Source organism: Vidua chalybeata, chromosome 2 (genome assembly GCF_026979565.1).
Source record: "Vidua chalybeata isolate OUT-0048 chromosome 2, bVidCha1 merged haplotype, whole genome shotgun sequence".
Taxonomy (NCBI): Eukaryota; Metazoa; Chordata; class Aves; order Passeriformes; family Viduidae; genus Vidua; species Vidua chalybeata.
Genome location: NC_071531.1, coordinates 66838294 through 66862031, shown reverse-complemented (window position 1 = coordinate 66862031; position 23738 = coordinate 66838294). Strand labels below are relative to the sequence as shown.

The 23738-nt window shown below is 38.9% G+C and overlaps 1 protein-coding gene across 2 annotated transcripts in view; it reads left to right on the top strand.

Annotated features, from left to right (window-relative positions):
- NME7 (NME/NM23 family member 7) overlaps positions 1 to 23738 on the top strand; it is a 90498-nt gene that overhangs the window by 24053 nt on the left and 42707 nt on the right. For both annotated transcript variants that reach the window (XM_053934818.1, XM_053934820.1), the window contains exons 4-7: positions 4551 to 4661; positions 8290 to 8340; positions 10732 to 10939; positions 13833 to 13938. In XM_053934818.1, the coding sequence (XP_053790793.1) occupies positions 4551 to 4661; positions 8290 to 8340; positions 10732 to 10939; positions 13833 to 13938 (476 nt within the window). The remainder of the gene's footprint in view (positions 1 to 4550; positions 4662 to 8289; positions 8341 to 10731; positions 10940 to 13832; positions 13939 to 23738) is intronic.

The following is a 23738-nucleotide window of genomic DNA, read 5'->3' as shown; positions in this document are numbered from 1 at the left end:
AGGAGGAGGCAAATTTTTGTACTGCTCTACAAAAGGAAGAAAAGGCATTTATAACATGTCAGCTGTTTGGAAAACATTTTAGGAATGTTGGCTGAAAGATAACATAGATGTTCAAGTGGTGTTACATATTCAGAATAGCCCAAAGGAACATAGTGAAAGGTGCCTTACTCAGGCAAGGGATCCTCAAAATTCAGTTTCTTCACAGAAGCTTTCACTGAGTAAACAGGGTCATATTAAAAGAGTTTCCTTGGGCAAAACAGGTGCATTTGAGTTGTCTTTTTGACCTGTTCCTAGCAGGTTTTGCAGCATTTATTAGATGTAATAAGATTTATGCAGTGCATGATAATTCCCAAAATAATCTGCAATTGGAATTTTATTAATAATTTTAAGGTTGCTGTATGAAGCAGAATATTTCTGTTGTTTTTGGGTTTTTTGGTGTGGTGGTTTTTTGTTTTAGGTTTTTTTTTGTTTGTTTGTTTCTTTTTTTTTTTTTTTTTTTTTTTTTTTTTTTTTTTTTTTTTTTTTTTTTTTTTTTCCGTTGTGCTGTACAGGACTATTGGCAAATCAGTTTGACTTTGGAAATACATTCTTTGATTGCTCAATGTGTGCTCAGAAAGGCTCAGCAGAGGCTTTTGAGGGAGACTGCAGAGTGAATATAAAAAAAATCTTGAATGTTTTGAGTTAGGGACCGTTATTTTTGTCAGCAAAACAAGTGAATGTGACCCTAGGTACATGAGATACAAAAAACAGATGTTTAGAAAAAGGCTAGATTTGCACAGGCTCTTTCTAGAATTAAGCTAGAATTATTAGGACAGTTTTATTTCAGTTTCTATCTCTGCTTTTCATAAGTCTTGGGTCAGTTTTTCAATATTGTTGTATTTAAGTGTTCTGCATTTCTGTTCCCCTCCCAGTGTATCATAAGAAAACCATCACAAACAGTGACTAAAATGGTTAGGTCAGCATGTGCTTACTTACAGTGTGCCACATAAGGAATTACTGGCATGGAACAGGGCTTTCTCTTTCTTTAGCCTTTCACTTGTGATCCTGGGTGGTTGTAACCTGAGGTAAACATTTGTCTGACCAATGTGTCCTGTCTGAGTAGGCTTTACTTAGAATCAGTATCACTGGTATTGAAAATGATGTTAGAAAACTTGTGTGTCATCCAGAAATACTTGTGTTCTCTTTTGAGTGGGATACGTTATTCTTACGCTTCTTAGTCATTGACATAATCAGCATTTCTTCCCCTGCAAGACATAAGCTACTGTATGTGCAACAGTCCTATAATTAGAAGTAAGTAGGTCTCAAAAGCATAGTCAGAGCATGCTTTGTGCATTGTTCCTTTGATCAGTTCTCATTTTCTGTTGTTTCAGTAGTCGTTGCAGTACTGTCACACAGTCTCTCTGAAAATGTAAGCAACTGAGATTAATTTTCCTTCTTTTTCCTTGGTTCCTAGACGTGGAGCTATTTTCAGATCTACACTGCAGACTGCATCATGCCAAACTCCATGAAACATATTCCTAATTAAAACTAAAAATAGGGCACATTAATCAAAATCTAATCTCAGAAACAGTCTTCAGTATCCTGAAGTCTGCTTTTTGTATCCTGCTTACTTCTGAAAAGCTCACACCAAAATGTTAAATATCAGTGTTAAACAAAAGACATTATAAGGGTTGCTCATTGCAGCTTGTGTTAATGTCGTCTAGGTAAATTGCTTCATAATGCAATATTTCTTTGCAAGTTTGCAGGGATTACGCTATTACTAAAACCCTTGAAATTAGAAAAGTAAGGGATAATTTGTTTCTAGCATTACCAGTCTGTTTCAAACAACCTGTGTCATAGCATAAATTCAAAAAAGTGTTCCTTGAGGAAATGCAAATGGTGCTGGAGATCCCATTTCAGAGGTTTGATCCGTATTGTTTGTGGGAAATGACAGTGTTGAGAACTTCCTGTGCCAGCAAGGAGGTCGTGCATTGTGTGATTCTCATTGGTCAAACATGCAGCTGCTCCTCCTCATGGGCCTTGAGTCACGTGGTACACCCTGTGCTATGATAAATAGTATCACAAAATGAGGTGGAGCTGTGAAATCCTTGGGGAAGAGGGGACCAGGCTCTAAGGCTGCTTGGAGTATGCTGGCAAATTGTGTTCAGTGTTGCTGACAGGTCAGCCTTTCCTGATCTGAAGATGGGGCTAAACCAACTTTAGCCTGCACTGCAGTGGACTGAAGCACAGTCTTAGTTGACTGCTTCCATGCAGTTTCTGGCTGCAGCCTTAGTCCATCAGTCCTTTTGTGTCATACTTCCCCATGGGTCTGAGCCTGAGGTGCTCCGGAATGGGAGCTTCGTGGTGATGTAAATTAAGGGCCAGGAGACCAGCTCCTTTGAAAAGGCCTTTATTAGGTGATCAGCTCTGGGTGGGGGCCCGAGGGGTCACGCACACCGTCGCTGCTCCCTTTGGCGACGCAGAGGAGGAGGTGGTCAGTTGCGCTTCACAGCAGAACGGGGACTCCCGTCCTCGAGGGCGTGCCTAGGAAGACGATTAGTGGCTCGTAGACTAGGGTCCTCATCTCGGTCCGGCTACTTTCAGGTGGTGGTGACCTCCAGAACTCGATTGATGGCATGGGAGGACTCTTCCCACTAGGTCTAGTCGCTTGGTTCCTCGAATTTCCACGTTGGTTTGGTGTTTTTAGGCCCTTCTGGTGGATTCTGTTCTGCTTTACCTCATTTGCATATTGCCGAGGCTGTTTCCGGCCGCTATTTTGGGAGCAGCGAAGGCAATGCCCGAGGGACTGAATGAGGGTAACAATAAAGGGATTTAACAAGGGGTAACAGGGGGATATAATGCAACACCAGTGAACATGGGGGAGCATATAACAACCAGGGGGGTATTACAACAAGGGTACAGTTGGAAGGGACATGGGGCGGCACATAGAAGCAGCAAACAGGGGGTGTATTACAACCAGGGCACAACTGGGATGAACAGGGAGAGGCATCCACAGTGGGAGACATAACAAGGGGGGTACAATTGGAATGAACATGGGGGCACAACAAATATGTAACTTTTACTGAATTCATTCATAACACATGGTGCTTGAGGAAATCTGTTTGTTTTGGAGCTCTGGCGGTCCGAAACGCCGCTCCCTTAGTTGCAGATAAAATGTCACATATGTTCAAATCTTCCTGGTTACATTTCCTGGTCCTAACACCTCCCTTGCTCTGCATTTGCTGTGAAATAGTCTGTCTCTTGCCAAAGCATCTGCCAATCTGGGGTCACTTAAGGTTCAGAGCAAATGTAGTGGAAGTTCATCCATCTCCTATAATCTCAGCATATTTGCCCTGGCTGGAATATATTGCTGCTAACCTAAGGGCTGCTTTTCATGTTATGCTGGTATATAAAATAGGAAATTTGCAATTATTTGTCTTTCATTCAAGGAAGTCCTGCAATAAAAAATTCCATCTTGGAGAGCCTTCTTCATTGGAAATAATGTAAAAGATGGAAACTGCTCTTTAGGATTGTTAGAGACGTGGCATTTCTGAGATGCAGGGTTGAATAAATCTGTTGGTTTGTAAGCCGAGCACATTTGAAGCTGACTCACCACAAGATGAATGCAAACAGAAAATGCAATTTTACAGACCTTCTTTTTGTGCTTGTTATTTTTGATTAATAATATGTTTAGTGCTGATGGTGTTCTTGGTGCTGTGCAAACCTCACTAATAAAACAGTCCTGGCTCTGGGGATGTACAGTGTAAAAAGATAATTACCTAGAAGACAGAATGTACTTGGAAACAAAGATGTCGGGGAGAATGTAAAGATTTTTGGATTGATGTCCCTTAGAATATAGAATATAGCTGTCAATCAGTATAAGAGATTAAATACCTCCTCTTCCATCCTTTTATTGTGTCTATTAACAGTGTCAGATATTTGGCATGCACATTCTATACCATGATGTTTTTATACTGTACCAAGCACAAGGGATCTTCTTCTCACAGAGGACTTCAATTATTTTAAAAGTATTAATAAAACAATCAAACTCAAACTTTGAGTTTTATGGAAGAGGCACATGTTTAAGTAATATTTTTAAACAGGAATTTTAGCAGCTTCAATTTTATGTGTATGATTGACATTAGGGAAAAAGGGAGCTGAGCAAGCAGAGGGAGAGATTAACGATTCAGTTGTGTTCTGACCCAAATTGAGGAGCTGTTGAGATACCAGTTATCTAAGGAAGAAGTGGTCAAATTGTGTGCTCTGAGAGCAAAGGGAGAAGTTGGTAAATAATGACTGCTGGTGGAACATTGTGAGCTGACTTGGGTTAGAAAGCCAAGGAAATTAAAATGTGCAAAGCTTGTCCTTATCAGAATAATGGGTTGCACAGGCATTCAGGAACAGCGTGGAAATTGATGAGACACTGGGACAGTGAATATGTGACAGTGACAAAATTTCTCTCTTTGATGTGCTGGTTTTTTGTCTGAATATGAACCAAACATGCACACCAAATGCTCTAAGGAAAGTTGTGTTGGCTGTATCGCTCTACTATATTTTTTTTTCCTCCCCAGAACGCTGGCTTTGATTAAGCCTGATGGAATGCATAAGATGGGAGAATTATTTGATATCATTATTAATGCTGGATTGACAATAACTAAAGCCAAAATGATGCTGCTTTCAAGGTAAGGAATTCTTAAGGTTAGCTCTATTGTATTTAAATATTTTTGCAATTAAGAATATTCTCTAAAGCTATTCTGTGTTGCTCCATGTGTCAGATCCATTCCAGTGAGTAAGAGAGGTAACTAATGAAACTCATGAGTTTCGTAGTTCTGTAAGTTTCTGAAAATATTTAGAGATTTAAGCTAAGTATTAAAAAGTACTGTGCAAACATGAGTATGGGTGATGAAATATGTCATGTCTGTATGAACCCAAGGTGGCTACCATAGCTTTAGCAATCCAGCAATGTTTACTACTGACATGTCTGTATGTCCTCACATCAAGGCTTCCTTATACAGACAGTATTGCTCATTATAATGATGTCTTTAAAGTGTTTGGTTTGCTTGCTCTCAGTTAATCTGTTGTCTTAATTTTTGCTCTCAGATTTTTGCTGGAAGTCCTAGGCAAAGCAAGTGATCTTCTGATGGTGCAGGGTTGGACAGGTTTTACTCATACATCTTCCTAATCCCCCCACCTTCAGTGTTCTCCACTTGTTAATGAGCCCCAAGATTTAAAAGAAGGCATGCTTCAGAGGAAAGAGAACATAATTAATTTACCTTAGAAGACTTTCCTAAAGTTACTGCATTATTTCTCCATTGTAGCTTTGCCAAACCTATTAGTATGTGACGTGCTTTTGGAAAGAAAAGCTATCTGTCTTACATAATACCATTTTCATGTATTCTTATTGTTTATGTGTGAGGTCAGCAACAATTTTCCTTCACTTCAGAACCTTTTTTGACTTTCTGAAATACTGATAAAATAACTATAAGATTTCCTCCTCTTGTCTCTGCATGCACCTGCTGCAATATCTGATGGTACTGGTCCCAGATCCTTCATCCAACAACTCCAATTCACGAGTTCAAACATGTTTCTAATGTTTCTTTGCAATTCATAATGTCTTTCAAACTAGCTTTTCTTTGCTTCCTCTCTCCTGTTGTATGAGAGATTTGATCCTGAAATGTTGTTTTTGGTGATGCTTTATTTGAATATCTGTCTGAGAAGTCAAACTGTTGAGCCAAGTCACGTGCTTTAGAGTTGACTCATGCTGAAGGGAAGAAATGGACACTTGAACTTTTACTGCCTACTGCAGTATAAAAATTCCTGGTTGTCTTGTATAATTGAAAGTAATTATTAATAAGCACAAGAATGGGCCATGATACGGAATGCATTTAAATAGTGTCTTGAGTATTTTGTGGTTTCTCTGCATACTATCTACTCCATTTCTTGGGACTGTGCCATTTTAAGATGATAGAACTATGGCTTTGCCAAAGTCTTCCACCCTTAGAATTCTGCAGGCTTGCTTGTTGAAATCATCATCGTCATCTACTGCTTTCTTTAAAGGGATTATTAACAACATTTGTCTGTCAATCACTGTTAAGTAGATTCATGCCTTCTGTAGAAGTTGTAGCCAAGATATGGAAGTGTGGGCAGGCACTTACTTCTTCAGTCTCTTCCTTTAATCCTGTGTCAGTTCAGTCTGTTATACATAGGTGAACACTGTTTTCCATTATTTGAAAACAGAGAACTAATAATTAAATTAAAAAGGAGCTAAGTTATTCAACACAACTGCACTTTGATATTTATTTCAGTGGGAATTTTTAACTGAGTAGTACAGCTCAATTTGTTTCAGAAAGAGACCTCTCAAATACTTCTTTGCAATCAGAAATGGTAATACTTAATCCCTTCACATATCTTTTTCATATTTGCTTTCCAAAATTCTTGGGTGAATTAATTTCAGAAGAGGATTTTCTGGTGAAATAATGAGTTGTAGGCAAACCTTTTGCAGAGTGTAGGCTTGAAGCATGAGATTGCAAGAGTTCCTGTGTCTAGCATAATTATTACATCATGCTTCTGCCTTAGTTTGAAAAGGAAGGGAAGTAAATCTACTGTATGGTTGATAAAAATATTTTGGATTTTGAATGGCTTATACTGAACTGAAAGCAACAAACCAGGAATTACTCAGGTCATTTTGATAAAAAAGCTGGAGAAAAATGTGACTGTTCAAACACTGATAAATGTTAAGAAAATTAAATTCTTCTTATGTTTTTCTTGATGTTATTTCTTTCCTCTGGCAATATTTGGTTTAAGTCTGGACTGCAAATGGGAGAGAGGCATCAAAAGTTCCATTTCAGATGACAGAACTATGCCTTTGTTCATACTTGGAATCTGTTATTTGTGAAATATGCAGGCAATTTCTGTCAGTAAAGAGAATTGCTGAAAATGAGCAAATTCATGAAGACCAAAAAAAATCAGAAGACTGTGCTGCAGGTAAAAACAACTTTCCAATTTGGAATCTCACCCTACAGCACTGCTTTATTATGAACTCTGTACCCAGAACAGAGGTCAGCAATATTGCTTTCTTTCACCTGTCAGTCCTCTTGAAGAGCTTGTCTTCTCTACAAATTCCAGCTTCAAAAAGTGGCACACACCAGGATTTGGAGCCAGCCAATACTGAGCCTGTGTTCTCAGCAGGATTTCTGAAGCTGCAAAATAGCAGCTTTAGAGCTGAAAAACTCCATGGATTTTTCTAGCTGTTGCCATGCAGAAAAAGCAGTTCAGTAGGCAAGAGTAAAACATGAGAAGCAGCTGGGGAAAAAGAAGGGGAAGAGAGTAGGTTGGTGGTGGCAGGGGCTGGTGGGGTGAAAAGCCACAAAATGGTGTGTCCATCGATGGATGGATGGTAGCTCTGCCCTGTGGTGGTCCCCAAAACCTGTATAGTTGGGTAGCTGAGCCCAGTGCTGGTAGGAGCATGACTGTGGCAATGCAGAGCTTGGGAGGGGCCACCACCCTGTCTGAAAAGGACACTTTTTTTCTTGCAGCTCCTGAGGAAAAGCTGGGTAACAGCTGTGCTGCAGACACAGTATGCTTAGTATGGGTATGCTTAGTAGCCTTAATTTGCCTGGCAGTGTAAGGAGACCTCTCCCTGCAGAAACCCTATTGCTTTGAAAGAAAGCAGTGTGTAGTCACTGCTCTGTTCCCTGACGAGATTGCAAGACCAAATTGAGTGTGGAAGTGTGGGAGAAATCCAGTTTTAGTATGGAGGCATTGTGCTGTCTATGCAGCTTGTAAGATTTGAGGACACTGAATGGAAACCAGGTTATGCAGTATTTTGTTATGCACCAGTTTAATCAAACACTAGCCTTGACAAAAAAGTGTTCCAGTGGAGCAGATAAATTGTTTATGCTTTAAAACCAAACTTTATTTACCAGCATCCCTGCTCAAACTGATGAATGATGAAAGCAACATAACAGCAAATGGCTTGCAAAGTGACTCTGCTGCATTTATTTCTCAGCCTGAGAATGTGGGGACCATCAATGACCCTGAAATGGGCTTTAGTAATTCTTTCTCAGAGTAGGAGCATGAGAAGTTGTCAGCTGTACCGGTAGTTACACAAAATATGAAATTTAAATGTAGTTTCTGTTATTGGACATGAACACCCAACAACTTGTCCAGCTTAGGAAGACATTGCCTGTAAAAATGTTTATGAATGATATTTGAATGAATTATAATTGTGGTTTTCAGGGTTTTATCTAGCTATCTGTTTACAAATATATATATATATATAGCTATATCTGTGTCTTCTTACTTTTCCAGAAAAGAAGCAGCTGATTTCTACGCTGACTATCAAGCAAAACCTTTTTATCAGTAGGTATATCAATTTCAGCTTGATTTGTATTAAGCTTATTTACTGAAATGCATGAAATTAATTTACCATATTTGATGCCACAGGACCATGGGAAGATCAGAGCTTGTCTTAGTTGAGTGAAGCCCTTTGCAAAGCAGGCACCTTTTCTTGTTCCTCCAGGGAGAGATCCTTATTTCAGCTGTTCAGGGTTTTAACTTACACTTTTTACAACCCAGTGGTATCAGGGGAATGTCTTTTGTCCCTCAGAAGTGAAAATGCTCCTAAGCAGGGCAAAACTTCAAAGCCAGGAGAAGGGATATCTTCAGGATCAGGGTGAGGATAATCAGGCTTGCAGATAATGAGAATTAGGGGGAACACTTAGTTGTTAGAATTGATTTGGTAACAAGTATCCCAAATAATAAATAACTGAAAGGATAGTAAATGGGGCAGTTTTTACTGTACTGCTACCCTTGGACAAATGTCAAATTTGCGTGATGCTAGACTGCTCCACCTGGTGAGAGAAACCTTAGTCTTTCCATAACTGACCAGATGGATGTTTATGACCCAGAGATTGAGTTGTTTCTACTTTCCCTGAAAGTGCCAGGAACTTTCTTTTCCTCCCTCTCCATTGTGCATTCTGTCTCTTTTGGGGAGAAGGTGCCTTGTGTTTTACAGGCGTGTTGGTGAGTGCGTTTGCACTGATGTGGTTGAAGGACCTGGTTTCAGTACTGTCACGAAGTGCTTGAGAATTAGCATTGCCAGCTGCTCTTCAGCAACAGCAGCTGATTTGTTGTGGGTCCAAACTCAAAGCCCTTCAGAGAGACATGGCCTCAGGCCATGTCTTGGAGGTCAGAGAATGCATGATTTGGAATTGCCTTTTCTTTGATGCTTGAATATGTTGATAAATAATCAAGAATTTTGCCTGAAGTGTTATTTCACAGCTGTCTATCTATACTAATGGTAATTGTCTGTGGAACTGTAGCCTTTGTCCACTGTGATGTGCCTGTCTCCCATCCTAATGTCCTATTGGCTATATCTTCTCTATAGGATTTTTCTATAAATTAGAAATCAATAGCTCTAGAGCATTCCAAATCAAATAGAAACAAGAAACTTCAAGGCAGTAAAGTGTGAAATCTACGACTCGTTTATATTTGATGTTGTATCTTCTCTTTAAATTCAAATTTAGTTTGCAAGTTCATTAGTGAATGTAAGTCGAGTGAATAGGGAAAATAACAATTCTATTGTTTGGAAAATAATGGTTTTCATATTAAAGAAAATTTTAAAAAAGAATATTCAAGGATTAGTCTGCACAATAAATAGTGTTGTAAAAATTGCTTTTTTCTTGGATGTTTGTATGTGTACTATTTAACTGTCCTAAACAAGCAGACTGACTAACAGAACCAGACATTGAATCACTTTTTATTGTGTTGTTTCTCTATGTAAGTTTTCATAGTTTTAATATTGTTTCTTTTCAAAAAACTACTAGGATTTCTCTTCTCTTCTTGACCAGTGATCATTAGGAAGAAGGTAGTTGGAGAAGCATGCACATCCACAATTATGATTGTGTAAAGCACTTATTTTAAACAAAACAGTACAAAAACCATAGTCAATGTTCTCCTTTGTTGGTTCTGTCCAGACTAAACAGTGAAAAGACAGGCTTATTGATATGCATGTTTTGTGAAGATACCGAATTATAGTTTTTGGTCTTTTGTTTGGTTTTTAAATGGAATGTTTGGGTTACCAATTTTGAGTCGTTGTTTTCTATTGTGAGGTGGTCAGGACTGAAGGCAGGCTGCTCCTGACAACCTCTTCTCCTTACTTGGATTCATCCCATTAAAATCACTTCAGTTATGCTAAAATGCATAATTCACTTTGTGAGTATGTCCTTTATCCCATGCAAACTTTTCAACTCCTTCCCTTCTCTCCCACTTTGGACTTTAGCTGGGCAAAATCCATGGGAGAGATCTGTGGGGCAGTGGAAAATTCAGCTTGAAAGCAGTGCTGGTGTTGTGTCAGTGGGGTACATATCCAGGTCATGTAAGAGAGTCTTGAAATGCTACTGTGCAGAAGAGGAAAGCTTAGGGATTATTCCTGTCAGACAAGTGGTTACTCTTTCACTGTTACCAGGACACCACTACTGATCTTTTAAAAATTCTTTTGAAATCTAAGAGTCTACAGAGTAACTTGAGTGAGTTTGGGTTATCTACATGTTGTTTTTTTCCAGCAACCATAGTAAGGGAATGTCTGCGCATGACCTAATCTAACCTCTTCCTCAAAGCAGAGTCAACTTCAAAGTTAGATCAGGTTGCTCAAAGTCTTGCCAGTTTGAGTTCTGAGCTTCTCCACTGGGTCATGTTTTTGTTGGTTTTAATTTGTAGCATGGATCACCATGTGCTGTTTCCATTTTGCAGTGATCTTCTCCAGTTAATAATGAGTGGCCCCATCCTTGCTATGGAGCTCTTAGGAGACGATGCAGTGAGTAAGTGGAGAGCAATAGTGGGGCCAGCAAACCCTACAACAACTGAGAGTGATACACTGGACAGCATCTCAGAGAGCTTTGGACATTGTGGCCTCAGAGATGCAGCTCATGGCCCAGATTCAGTTGCTTCAGCTGCTAAAGTAAGTTTTTGACTCTTTTTTGACTGAGGTTTATTTTTACTTTTTTATCTGCTGACAACCGGATTAGGGATTTCTCATTTTGTTTCTACACTTGACTCCAGAACTAGTTTACATATTCTTCATGGCTCCTTTTTAGCATGGAAATATAAACTGTCTGAAAGCAGAAATCTTGTTTATCACAAAGGTGAATCTTGGGTGCTTTGATCAGGAGAGCATGCCTGGTCATTTTTAATGTCTCCTGTACATCACAAACAGTGAGTTAATTGCACAGTCTGTGTAATATACCTATAGTCTACCAATGTTTAGTTCTCACTAGTGGTCTGCTTGCATCCTACTTTACTGTTATTGTTCAGAATGAAAAATTAGAAAACAGGCCACTTTGTAGTGCTTCGTACTTTGAGAGGTACGGAGGTACAGTGGACATGGCTTTGAGGAGTTTAGTTCTGTTTTGTTTTGTTTGCCATGTTTCTTTTCTCAGTGCTAAGAAAAACCCCTGTAACTGGGTAATAGATATTACCATTTCTGTAGAATTAAGGTGACTTTTGTTTGCATTGTTGTGGGATAGATATGCTAATAAATGATGGCAAGAATAAAATTTATCTCATGGTTGATTGATGTGTCACTGTGGTGTCTCAGCTGAAGACCACTTTAGCTGGGGAAAGATACCAGTTGTTGCTTCCTTGATTCTAGTCTTCCCTCTTTAAATTGAAACAGCTGCAGTGGCACAGCTGGAAAGAGGCCTCTGGTTAAATAGTTAAATGTCTTCAAATATACGGGTGCAAGTTTCTCTTCTTTCCTGTGTACTACCATGACAACTGTGCAAGCTTCTGAACTGAGAGTGTAGGAAAGAGTATGTATTAGCATAAATTCTTGGTTAGAAGCAGAAATGTGTGCTTAGGTTTTAGTTTGTTGTTCTTGTTGCATTTCATTATTTTTGAAATGCTGTCTGAAGGCCCTGTTCATCTGCAGCATTTTTATGACACTGGGATTATTTTGCTGAACATCTGTAGGTGTGTGCATCTTTGTGGTGTTACTGATACCTATCTTTAATAAATCAAACAAAATTTTGAATTTAGTGTCCCTGTGCCTTTATTAATTTAGTAGGCCTAGTATTATATGGCTGTATAGCAGTTGCTATGGAAACTAGTTGGCTGTGCCTGCAGAATATTTGCTGAAAAGAACGAAATATAAGATAAAGGGACCTAAATGAACTCTCCTGACAGAAAACTCAAGTCTCGACCACATTTAATGAATGTACTGTAAGATGAACACTTAGAGTGGAAAGCTGCATTGTTCTTTTGATGGCTAAATGACAAGTGAAAATATGTCTCTAATACACTCTAAGCTGCTGTCTCTCTGCAAGCCAAATTTTGTATTTTCTTTAGATCAGGAATAAAGGGTAAGGAAAATGATTTTTTTGAAGGCTCCACAAAATTATAGTTTGGCCTTTCAGTATGCAAGTCCTTCGGCATTATTGAGTTAATTTCCTTTTATGAATTTTAATGGATAAAACTAAATGTTAACTATTACACATACTTTACTGCATTTTCTGGCTGTTTCTTTTAGAGTAAATAGCAATTAATAGAGTGGGACAAGTTCCTTGAATCATGCAACTTTTTATCAGTAGAAGGATCTAAGGATAAACCTTATTGTCTCAGGTGTGCCCACTTAAAATGTGGATTATTTGCCCACAGAAGAACAAAGGCCCTTTTTCCTTCTGTTGAAAGATGCATTGTCCAGGATCCATTGTCGAAGATCCAAACCAGGACAAGTTTGAATTGTGTAATTCTTCAAGAGGGGATTACAGAAATTGTTGAAGTGTCATGAGCTAAATGTGAGTCTATTCCAATTCAGTTGAGCTAGTAAATTAAGGGAGACAATTCCAGGAAATGGCCTTTAGCATTGCTACTGTTATACAGGAAAAAATCAAATACATTTGGTAGTAGAATTTCTTGGATGTAATTTTTCCTCTTAAATAGAAATGTCTCAATTCTCTTACTGAATTTGACCAATAGGTATGAAATGGAACCTGTGTTTTGCATGTTTGTTGATTGGCAGATTGTGTAACATATGTGAATAAATGGTATGGAAAAAGTGTGAAGCTGGCAGTGAACAGTGAAAAACTATCACTGAGGATAGAAACCTGACTGTCAAGATCACCCCAGTCTGGGGTGACCTAAGACCCAAGGTATCTGATGCCCAAATAGTGATGGTGGGAAGAAAGGGATTGGAGGTAAAAAGGTTCCTTTGATTTATCTGAGAAATCAAAGCAATTGAGTTCATCAGCTTCAATTCAGTAAGACTTTTAAAAAAATTATAGGGCCAATAAGGCTTGAGAAGTGACTCAGCAATTTTAGACAAAGTTTAATTGTTTAAGATGAAAGGAAGAAAATGTAAACAATTTGGAAGGAGGTCAGTTTTGTATATGGAAAGAAAACATACTGAGAAATGGATAGTAGTTGTATTTTTGCTTATGTAGTGGAAAAGAGGATTTGAAAAAAAGGAAAAATGAAATATGTGTATAAGAGAGTGGATTTGGAAAGATACTGAGGAAAGAGAGAGGGCATTGGTAAAACTGGGAGCACCTCTACCAAATTATAGTTGCATCAGCATTTTGAGTGCTTTGAGTGTGAACAGATTGCATTGCAGAACTGAAAAGGAAGACATTACAAGAAATACTCCAATCCTGTTTTTATGATTGTAGCAATGGTGCCAGAGAGAAAAAGATACATTTGAGATAATATTTTAGGGAAGAAGTATTTGTAGAAAAAAAAATCTGCACTAAAGGTTTATCTTGTGCGATTATGGATGCTTCAGATGTTGTTACTCATGTTAAAAGCTGATGTGTGCAGCTAGATCAATCTAAAATGTGTTTAATTACAATTGTTTTCAGGAGCTGGAGTTGTTCTTCCCCTCCAGTGGAGGTCGTGGACCAGTCAGCAGTGCAAAATTCACAAACTGTACTTGTTGCATTATTAAGCCTCATGCTGTTAATGAAGGTAAGCAATGCAGATAGCAGAGGAGAAAGCAGTATGTGTCCATTGTATCCATGATCATTCCTGTGCCCTCTTTTTGGGAGAGTGAGACCGCGTGAGCACGGGGTGTATTTCACACATGCAAAGCTTGCAGATATCTTGTCTTTCTTAGACATTTAGTATTTCTGCAGTTCATTTCCATGAAGAATGAGTGGGTCATGTGCTTTCCATGCAGATACTTGTTCACTTCATAAGAAGGGATGGGTGAAAAAGAGAAGGATAAAAACGTGCGTGAGGTATGACATATCTTTTTGGGACAGCTTCCCATGTCCTTGCTCCTGTCTGCCCAGCACAGTCACCTGCTGGAGGTTAGCATCCTCCCAAGAGAGTGAGAGCAGGACACGTGGCCATGATCCCGGGCCCTCCACTCAGGCAGTAGCACATCAGATTACAATTACTCACAAAGGGAGATTTGTGCTGTTATGAATCTTGTTCTGCTGAATGCAGTGGGGATGGAAAGTAGGAAAGACTTGTTTATGAAAGTGAGCCAAGGACCTAAAGCATTTGCTGGATTCTGTGATGCTTTCTGTGCTGAAGAATGCCCTGGGAGTTTGCCATATGAGTATTGGAAATGTTTAATGCTCTACCATGCAAAAATAACCTCGCTTATGTGTCCTGTACTTAGATCCAGTAGCATGTGTAGGAGCAGTGAGTGCAGTAAAATATTTTGACTCAGGCACTGAAACAGTATTTTTGAATACAGAATAAATATCACCATGTAAGAGCATAGAGTTTTTTCTTAGTAAGATGCAGAGCACACTGCAACATTCTAATCACTTCTTTGTGAATAGCTTAAATGGAAACAGCAGAAGTGGCTGGAGCAGTTTCCAGGCCTCTCACACCTCAGGTGGGATGTCTGGAGAGCTTGCTGAAACAAAAAAAAAGGCTTTCACAAGAAGGAGTTTCGTAGTTGCTACTGATAATGTGCCTGTTATCTCTTCCAGACCTTGCATGGTATCTGCTACAGATAAGTCTGCCATGCATCAAAGACACAACGATGTTCCTTTTACAGAAATATGGGCAGCAGCTGGGACTATGATTTTACGCAGCTGCATGTTTGCAGAGGACAAACTTTTCTGTGGCAGGATTGTTAGGGTCCTTCGTTTGAGTGTAAAAATAGCAAAGTGGATGGCTTGCACTGGTTTTTTTTTTAGACTTAAGATAAAATTTCTATTACATATAGAGGTCCAGACTCAGGTTTTCTCTTCCTATTTTTAATCTTATTAATCTCTGTAGATTTCGTAGTGTCCTGTCTGTTCCTTTTTTTTTTTTCTTGAACTTCTCTGAATTTTTCTGAGTTGCCAGAAGACAAATTGTGACCCTATTTGTACATTCCTCTGGGAGTGTGAGTGCCTGTAGGAGGGTGAGGGTGGTGAGGAGAGAAGAGGAGGAATGGATGTAGGTAAACAAAAAATGTATGTGCACATCCAGCTTTGCAGTGTGAGTGCTGGTCTTAATGTCCCCTATACAGTCCTGAGGTGTTACAGAGCCTGAGGTTTTGATGTCTCCTATGCAGTCCTTTTTCTCACACCACAGAGGGCTGGAAAGTCAGAGTACAGGTGCCAAAAAGCAACTACAATCTGAAAGGCAAAAAGCGCACCTTGTGTGAGCATTCTCCCTCCATGCAGCTGTGATTACTACCCTCAAAACCAAAGAAATCAGAGCTGACTTTTCTAAGTCAGCAAACTGTTTTAACACTTGGTTGTGGTTTAAACACAGCTGGTGACCAAACCCCACACAACCACTCACTCGCTTCTCTGGGACAGGGAAGAGAATCCGAGGAGTAAAAGTGAGGAAATTCATGGGTTAAGATAAGGACAGTTGAATAGGTAAAGCAAAAGCTGCACACACAGTCAGGTAAGTGGAAACACACCAGCTGGAGAGGAAAGGAAATCCTGTGTGGCCTTCAGTGGGAAAAGGTGGTTTGGCAAAGCCAGAGGCATGGAGAGAAAATCATGTGGGTCAAAGCATCAGACCCTCTTTTGCCTTGGAGTTTGATTTGTGCTCTACAAATTTTCAGTATTGAGTATCTAAAAATAAACCTTTTTGCAATTTCCTATGTGCTGCTGAGGCTTTGAACTTGGCTATCTAATTACCTACTCATTGCATATTTGCAATTGCATGAAGCTTCATGTACGTACTTCAATTTATATGGAGATTTAGTCTTTATTTCTGTTGAGTCATTTGGCTGAATTATTGATTTGAATTTTGCTTTCTGGCCCTTTTCCCCAGTGTTTGTTTTTCCTCCAGAGTCTGTTGCATAACTGATTCTTAGAAGGAAAAATCTTCCCAGTTTTCTGTCCTGGAAGATGATTTGCTTTAATGGCAGCTGTAAACTAGGGTGCTTTTCAGAATGTAATCTCTAGTTTATGCTAGTTAATTCTTGGCCACAATACTCTCTTAGGAAATGACTGATTGCCACAGTTGGTTCCTATCCAGTGATAAGGTAGAGGAAAATCAGTGTTGGTTTTATGTCTGGCCTTGCTGCCTCTCTTGTGATGGACATACAGAAGTGTCTGGTCATAGGCAGCTGCAGCAGCGCAGCCCAGCCAACCACAGCAGGACCTGGTACAATGCCCAGGCACCTGAGAATTCCTGTAAGCAGGAGTGTCAGCATGTCTGCCAGGCTGCAGGGGAACCCTGAGGCCTGATAAAGGGTCTTGGGGGACTAAGATGAAGTTTAACCTCAACTGTCAACAGTGCAGGTAATGCCAGAGAGATGGCAATGCTGGCCCTCTAGGAATGTGTGCCATGCACGTCTCTTAAAGAAGTCAGGCCATACCTATTGCGTCAGTCTGATGTCAGCATAACATCTTCTGTGGAGGGTCAGAAATGGGTGGGCCATGGAAGGCAATGAAACCCAAAGCTCTGGACTAGACAGCTTTAGCTCACTGGTGGCTGCTCCCAGTAGAGATGGACACCTTCCTTCCCTGGCTGGCAGCAGTGAGGTGGTTGCATTTTAACTCTGAATAGGCTTTGCAAGAGCAGTCCAACTCCTCTTCACTGAGAGCTAGAAGAATGCAAAAGCAACCTGATGCTACTCCAGGCAAATTTGTTCCAACCAGGGTTGCATCAGGGAGACATGATGTGGTTTATCCCCTCTAGAATCTGTTAAGTTCTCAATGTCTTTCAGTTTCCTCCTCTTCTCCTGAGACCAGTTTTCAGTCAAGGAGAATGGTAACTTGTAAGCACAGCTCTAGGATTGTATGGTTAATTTGTTTAATAATTTGAAATTTTTAGTGTGGGTCTGTGTTCTGTAATCCTTCTGCTTCTTGTGCTTCTGATTCTTGAGATAAAAGATCATAGTTGCAATCACTTAAGCATTCTCTTTTTATAATTCTCCTCATGTTAGTAGATCTGGAGATATTAACACTAGTGCTCAGGAGCCAAACATGTAAATTCTCCAGAATGGATAAACATCAGTTTAATGCCCTTAGGACAGTTATGATTTGACTGTTTTGTGAGCAGAAATAGCACCCTATAGATCACTAGGTGGGATTAACTTTTAATATATTTATGTGTAACAGTTTAGTCATGTTTGCTATAGGAAGTAGACTTTGGTATTTCGTGACGGGTTTAAAGTTACTTTGATGTGGCCTTTAGCTTCTTCCTTGGAAAAATTAGCAGGGGAAAAATTTTAAAATAGAGATGATAAGGCTGAGGTCAGAAGTGTGTAATATGCAAATTGAAAGAGCTGCCTTGAGGCAAGGAAGCCTCTATGGTTTTGAGAGGTCCTAGGCATGAGACTAACTACCCAGACAGGTTTGCTCTCCTTGTATGTGTTAAGCTTAAGATTTTGTTCTAACATTTCTGGTAAGTTAAATCCTTTTTCCTCTTGATTAAAAAAAGATACAGTGCTGTCTTCCACAGTATTCTTCAACTAAAGAAAATTCAAATCTCATAGAAAATAAAAGGAGCAAGAATACCTTCTTGCCAAGTGGAAAAGATACTGTGGGGAAATGTGTTTTTAGACCTGAGTGGATGATAAAACTTAGAGCTCTTCTATATTAACTTAGTAGCTAGCAGACAGCTTTAGAAAGTTGTAGAACTTTACACTGATTAACAAAACGTTGCACAACAGGAAATCATAAGAATCTTATTTCCTTCTTCATGCAAAGGCAGAAAAATTCCAATTGAGAGAGTAGTTTGTAGCTCCAAAGACAAACCTGAATGTGACAAAAACAGTACCAAGGATGGTAGTTCAGTCTCAGGCAGGTACAGAAACAAGGTTTACTTAGGTAGAATCTCAAGTGAATTTACTGTACAAGAGAGAGTGAGGAGAGGACTGGAGAGCGTGGGAATCCAACATTGTAGTGGATTATCTGACTGCAGACAACTGAAGAACTGTCCTGACACACAATATACTTGTTGCTCTTTGAAAGAGAGAAGGCATCGCTATGAAAATGTCCAGTTCACCTCTGTATAATGCTAAGTATACTTGCATGTGTGTGGTTAGGAAATTGAATAAGCTGGAAAAGAAGATGGCATAGTAGAGATACAAATCTATTATCACTCTCAGCCCTACTTACCTATTTCATAGTTTTTCCTCAAGACAATTTGTATTCATTAGATATGAAAACTCTGGAAATTGTTTCCTTTTTTTACCCTTTTAGGCATAAGTTTGAGTAATTAAGTATTTTTATTTTCAGGAGACCTAGAATTAGAACAGGGTTTTCAGAAAAGTGACTTGAGAAAAAATGAGGAGTGCAGTTTTCTCATAGGTAATCTGAAAGTACATCTTCTGTCTGTGATAAGTGTGCAGATAATAGAAAGCTGAAGTGCAGATGCTGTGGAGTTTACCTGATTGTAGGCAAGACCATCTTTCTTTGGATTTTGTCTACGAGACTGAGTGCCAGGGGGCATCAGTGCTAGCCCTGATGCACTTAACAATTTGAAGTCTGGAAGGAATTATTTGCAGATAGAATCTGGAAATAAAAAAAAAAAAAAAAAAAGTGGAATGAACACAAATCTTTGCAGATACTTCAGAGTCGATAGTTTGAGATGTGACCTCAGGGTATTCCCACACATGCAGTATGGCAGTCTTAGTGCTACAGGCATGTGAGGACTAACTAGTAAAACACTGTGCTTTCAGCTGCAGGTATTCTTTTGCAGACAGACTTGCCCAGGGAGGAGAGGTATTTTATGTTAAATGAAATGCAGTTTGTTTCTTGTGTTTTCCTTGAATATATATACTATGTAGGATGTTGAAGCATTTGGTGGTGTCTATTGGTGCTGGGGTTTTTTTGGTTGGTTGGGTTTTTTTCTCTTTAGAGAAACTAGAAAAAAGTGATTAAAATGAAAACAAACTACTTTGCCACTTCATCACCATTTTTTAGAATAAAAAAAATTAGCTTGCATGAGATCAGTCATCCATATGCTTCCATCTGTGTTTTTAATTCTTTGTAGTTGTAATGATGGATATTCCTTGCCTGGGATGTTTTGAAAGCAAGCCCATAGGGTTTCACATTTATTTCTGCCTAAAGTTTTAGCACCTTGGCATTGTTTTCCCAGCTTAGACCGATTCTGGATTTCAGTGGGAAAGTGACATCTATTTTTTTGAATTATAAAAAATATATTTTACATTGGAATAGATTTCGGATGGGGAGGAGGTGAACTGAATTTGAAAATCCTTTCTGACAGTTTGAGACAGGAAGGAAGAGGAGGAGATACACTGGAGAGAACCAAACAGATCAAATGGCACAGCCAATCCTTGCTGAAGCTCTTAAGTATCTTCCAACAGGAAATAATGTATTTGCTGATGTGTTCAGTAGTCTTCTACTGGTGGTGTTCATGTTACTGGGAATCATCTCTGTACAGAGATGATGGTATTAACGTAAAAAAAGGGACATTAGAAATGAATGTTTACTACTGCATTTTGGGATTTTCACTTGTAAAAGGTTAGAGAAAAGTCATTTCTAAGACTGGACCAGGGAATTTCAGGATAGTGAAACTTCTTTCATACCAAGGAAACTGATGAATCAGGAGTGTATAATTTCACTGAAATCACTCAGTGGTTGATGAATGTTTACCAGCATGTCTTTTGTGAAGGAAAATATGCTATATTGATCTCTGACTTCTCCAAGTATGCTTTCTCTAAAGGAAGGTAAAACAGTGTAAGATAGCCTAATTCACTTGGTTATCACTGCCTTTGTGAAAGTTCTTTGCTATTAGGAAAGCAGAATTTTCATTCAGTGGAATAATTTGTATGTTTAGATCTTTACAGCAGAGGCATCCACATAGCTTTAAATGTTTCCCTGAATGTTGGACTGGACATGAGCACATAAAATTAAAAGGGCTTTACAAATGGAAGTCTTGTCAGGCATCCTGGGGCCAGTTCTTGTCAATATTGTCATTAATGGCTTGGATGGGTGAGGACAGAGCATGCTTGCAATGTTCACACATGGTACCAAGTGCCTACTGAAATTTTGAAGGATTAGAATTCAGAATGTTCCTGATGAATTGCAGAAATTGATGTGATGCAAAGATGATGTAACTGAATATATACTGCATAACACAACTGTGGAGAAGGGAAAATAAATGCACAGATATAAAATAAAGAAGAACTGGCAAGGGATCAGTGAAAAGTTTGAGAAATTGTTGGTATAGTGATGAAACAGGCACAATCCATGTTCACTATCTACCCACTAGTTCTGCTCAATGCTCATGAAAATCCAACTTGTTTATCAGATCCAGTTTCTGGGCACTCTGTTTCAAAAAGAACAGAAAAAGAGAGCAAAAGAATAAGAGATTTAGGCAATGAAAGCTTTATGGGTTTAATTTATTTAACCTGAGATGGGTAGGATAGGGATATACAGCTTTCTGTAAGTACATTTACAAAATATGAGCAGATTTACTAGTTTAGAAGAAAGAAGATTTAATGTAATCATTATGGAAAACTTTGTAATGTATCACTGGCCTGATATTTGGTGATGTAACAGAACCTGAAGTTACCAGAAATTGAGAACATTTTAGAAAAATGAAAAAAATGTGGCCATGCCAAATCTAACTCACTGTACCTTGGAGGAAAAGGTAAATATATTGGAGTCTTCTCTTTTACTGCCCTTTTCAAATCAGAGTATAAGGAGAAAGGCAAGATACTGGATCTGAAAACAGCCAAGGCACAGAATGTAAGAATATGTGACAGTCTTTTGCCAAGTGGAAAATAAATTATAGAGCTTACAGTGTATTTACTGTTGTTCTTGGACAGAGAGTTGGTGAACTGTGCAGATTGTAGGGGATCACATGAAGATTTTAACCTCCAGAATTAATTTAATTGACGGTAAAATAGTAGATTAAAGTTATTGTTTGTAATTATGGGCTAATGCACGTTCCAAGGAGTCATTTTAACCACTTCCTCTCTGTAGCTGTAACCATTCATGAGATGTCCCATGCGCAGTGTTCAGGAGGGATAACCAGAAAAAAAGGAAAGAAATGTTACTAAGCTTGTGATTGGTTTGAATTACAATACTGAATGCCTTCATATAATCCAGTGGTACAGCCTCAGCTAAAATATCATATTTAGTCTTGTTCACACTTGAGAAATAAGCAAAAAGAAATGAAACTCAGTATAGCCATAGAGACATTTTACTAGCCAGAGTGATTGACCCTAATCTTCTTAAGTTGAAAGAAAAATAAAGTCTGAGTAGATGTGCTAAAGGAGTACAAAGTAATGAACATCATGAAAGAAAGAACAAAGCAAACTGGATCTTTCTTTTTAAACTTTCTCTTAACACAAAAACAAAGAAAGACAGAAGACTAAGCTTTTGTGGGTTTGGTTTTTTTTCTTTTTTTGTAGATATACAATTGTCATTTTGAGTTCAGCATAACTGTTGCACAGATACTGACCTTTCTTCATAATACTGCTTTCTTCAAACGCTCTTCTCCAATGGCTCACACTGCCCAGCCAAACTGCTGGATACTTTGTGTAGTCTGGCCCTGATCTTTGCCTTGAATTCCTCTATGGGCCTTTGTATCTGAATGCTAAGTGTGACTCTTCCTATCTGTTCCCATGCAAGAATTCCCAGAATACCTTTTTTCCTCCTATGGATTTTTGTCATTCTGCATCTTATAACGCCCTGTCTGGCATTCACATGTGTGGTCTTGCCTTGTTCATAGCAGTTCAGAAAGTTGCAGCTGGAATTAAGCCTTTGAACCTTTCACCCCCTTTCAGTCTGTCAGTTCCTGTTCTCAGCTGCATCACACACTGGGTCATTTTGGTTTCAAGTCCCCCTGATATTTAATATCTGCATGCATAATTTTTCTTGTGCTAGCAGCATCCTGACTTCTATTTTCCAGTACAGCCGTGGTGATATCTTTGTCTTCACTCCTTTAACTTTTAGTATTTTCAAATGAATATTTTCTCTAAAGGTTTTCACCAGTGCTACAGTGTTGACAAAGTTCTCCGTAAGAGTCTGTAAAGCTGCCCTTCAAACTTCTTGAGGTTCTCCTTTAATACAGTACGTAGACAGAAATGAGGAATAATGGAAAAATCCTGGACTCCATCACTATGAACAATATTCTCTGCATTTCCTCACATGCTCCTCTCTCTCCTATCTGTATCCACTTGTCTTTTCTCTCCCTCCTCATTGCTAACCTGGGTGACTTTTGAGGTCCTCATCTCCTTTGCTGGCCAAGAGTGTGTCACTCAGGAGACCCTCTGTCATTCCCTTGGTGTGCCAGAGCACAGGTGCAAAAATGAATGCATATCCTTCTCATACAGAACACAGTGGGGCTGGGAGACCAATAATTATAGATTATCACCATGACCAAACTTTTGGGGAGTCTAGAAATGGCGTATTTATGCTGAATAGTAAAAATGTCTAGAGTTGTGTTATTCCTAAGTAGAAAAAGAAGAAGAGAGAGAGAAACCTTGTTCTTCAGGATACAGGTTGACCAACTGATAGGAAGAAGTGCACTTTTTGAGAGGACATTCATTATTTACTTACTGCCCAGTGTTTTTTCAATGTTGTCTGAAACAAAGATTAGCAAGAACTTCAACTGAAATACATTGCAGGAGGGCCCAACTCTAAATCCCACTTTTCCATTTTGTAGAGTTCAAAAAGGGTTTTGCTTGGAGTCAAGCCTGATTATGGTTCTCTGGAGTTTTGAAATAGGACCTTATCACTTGGCAGTAAAAAATCAGATTATTTCATTATACTGTGAAGCAAAATTACATTTCAAAATGCCAGAAAAAGACATTGAAATTAAATTGCTACTTATAGTTAGTGATATGTTAAGCACCCAGTACAGGTTACTTTTAGAAATATATTACTGAGTGAGGTGGATCATCAATCTGATCAGTCATGGCAGTTTTTGTATTCCTGTCAAAAAACCCTGTTGTTTAAGAGGAATTATATTTAAGTATTGGAAGGATTTGAAAAAATGACATATGGAGGGTGAGATGAGGAATCTAGTTCTTGCCTTGCTTTGAAAGCAGTCTGCTATCTTGCCTAATGAGCTTTTAACAGAGGAATGGTTAAATTAGGAAACAGGTCAAGAAGAAAGGGAAGAGAATGTAATATTCCTACTCATAGGGCTGGTGGTTCATAGTGCACTGGGACTGAAAGGTCCTAGTAGCACAGCTGCTATGGCTCATTGATTAAAGTGTTATTAGGTTAAAAGTGACTTGCATTAAACTGTTTTATTTTATCCCAATGCATAATTCTGCAAACAGTGGTAACATTTTTCAGTCTGATGTCTTCCCTGCTACTTTCTGTTTCTTAATGAAGGGCAGTTTTCAAATACTGTATGTTGTAAAGCTACAA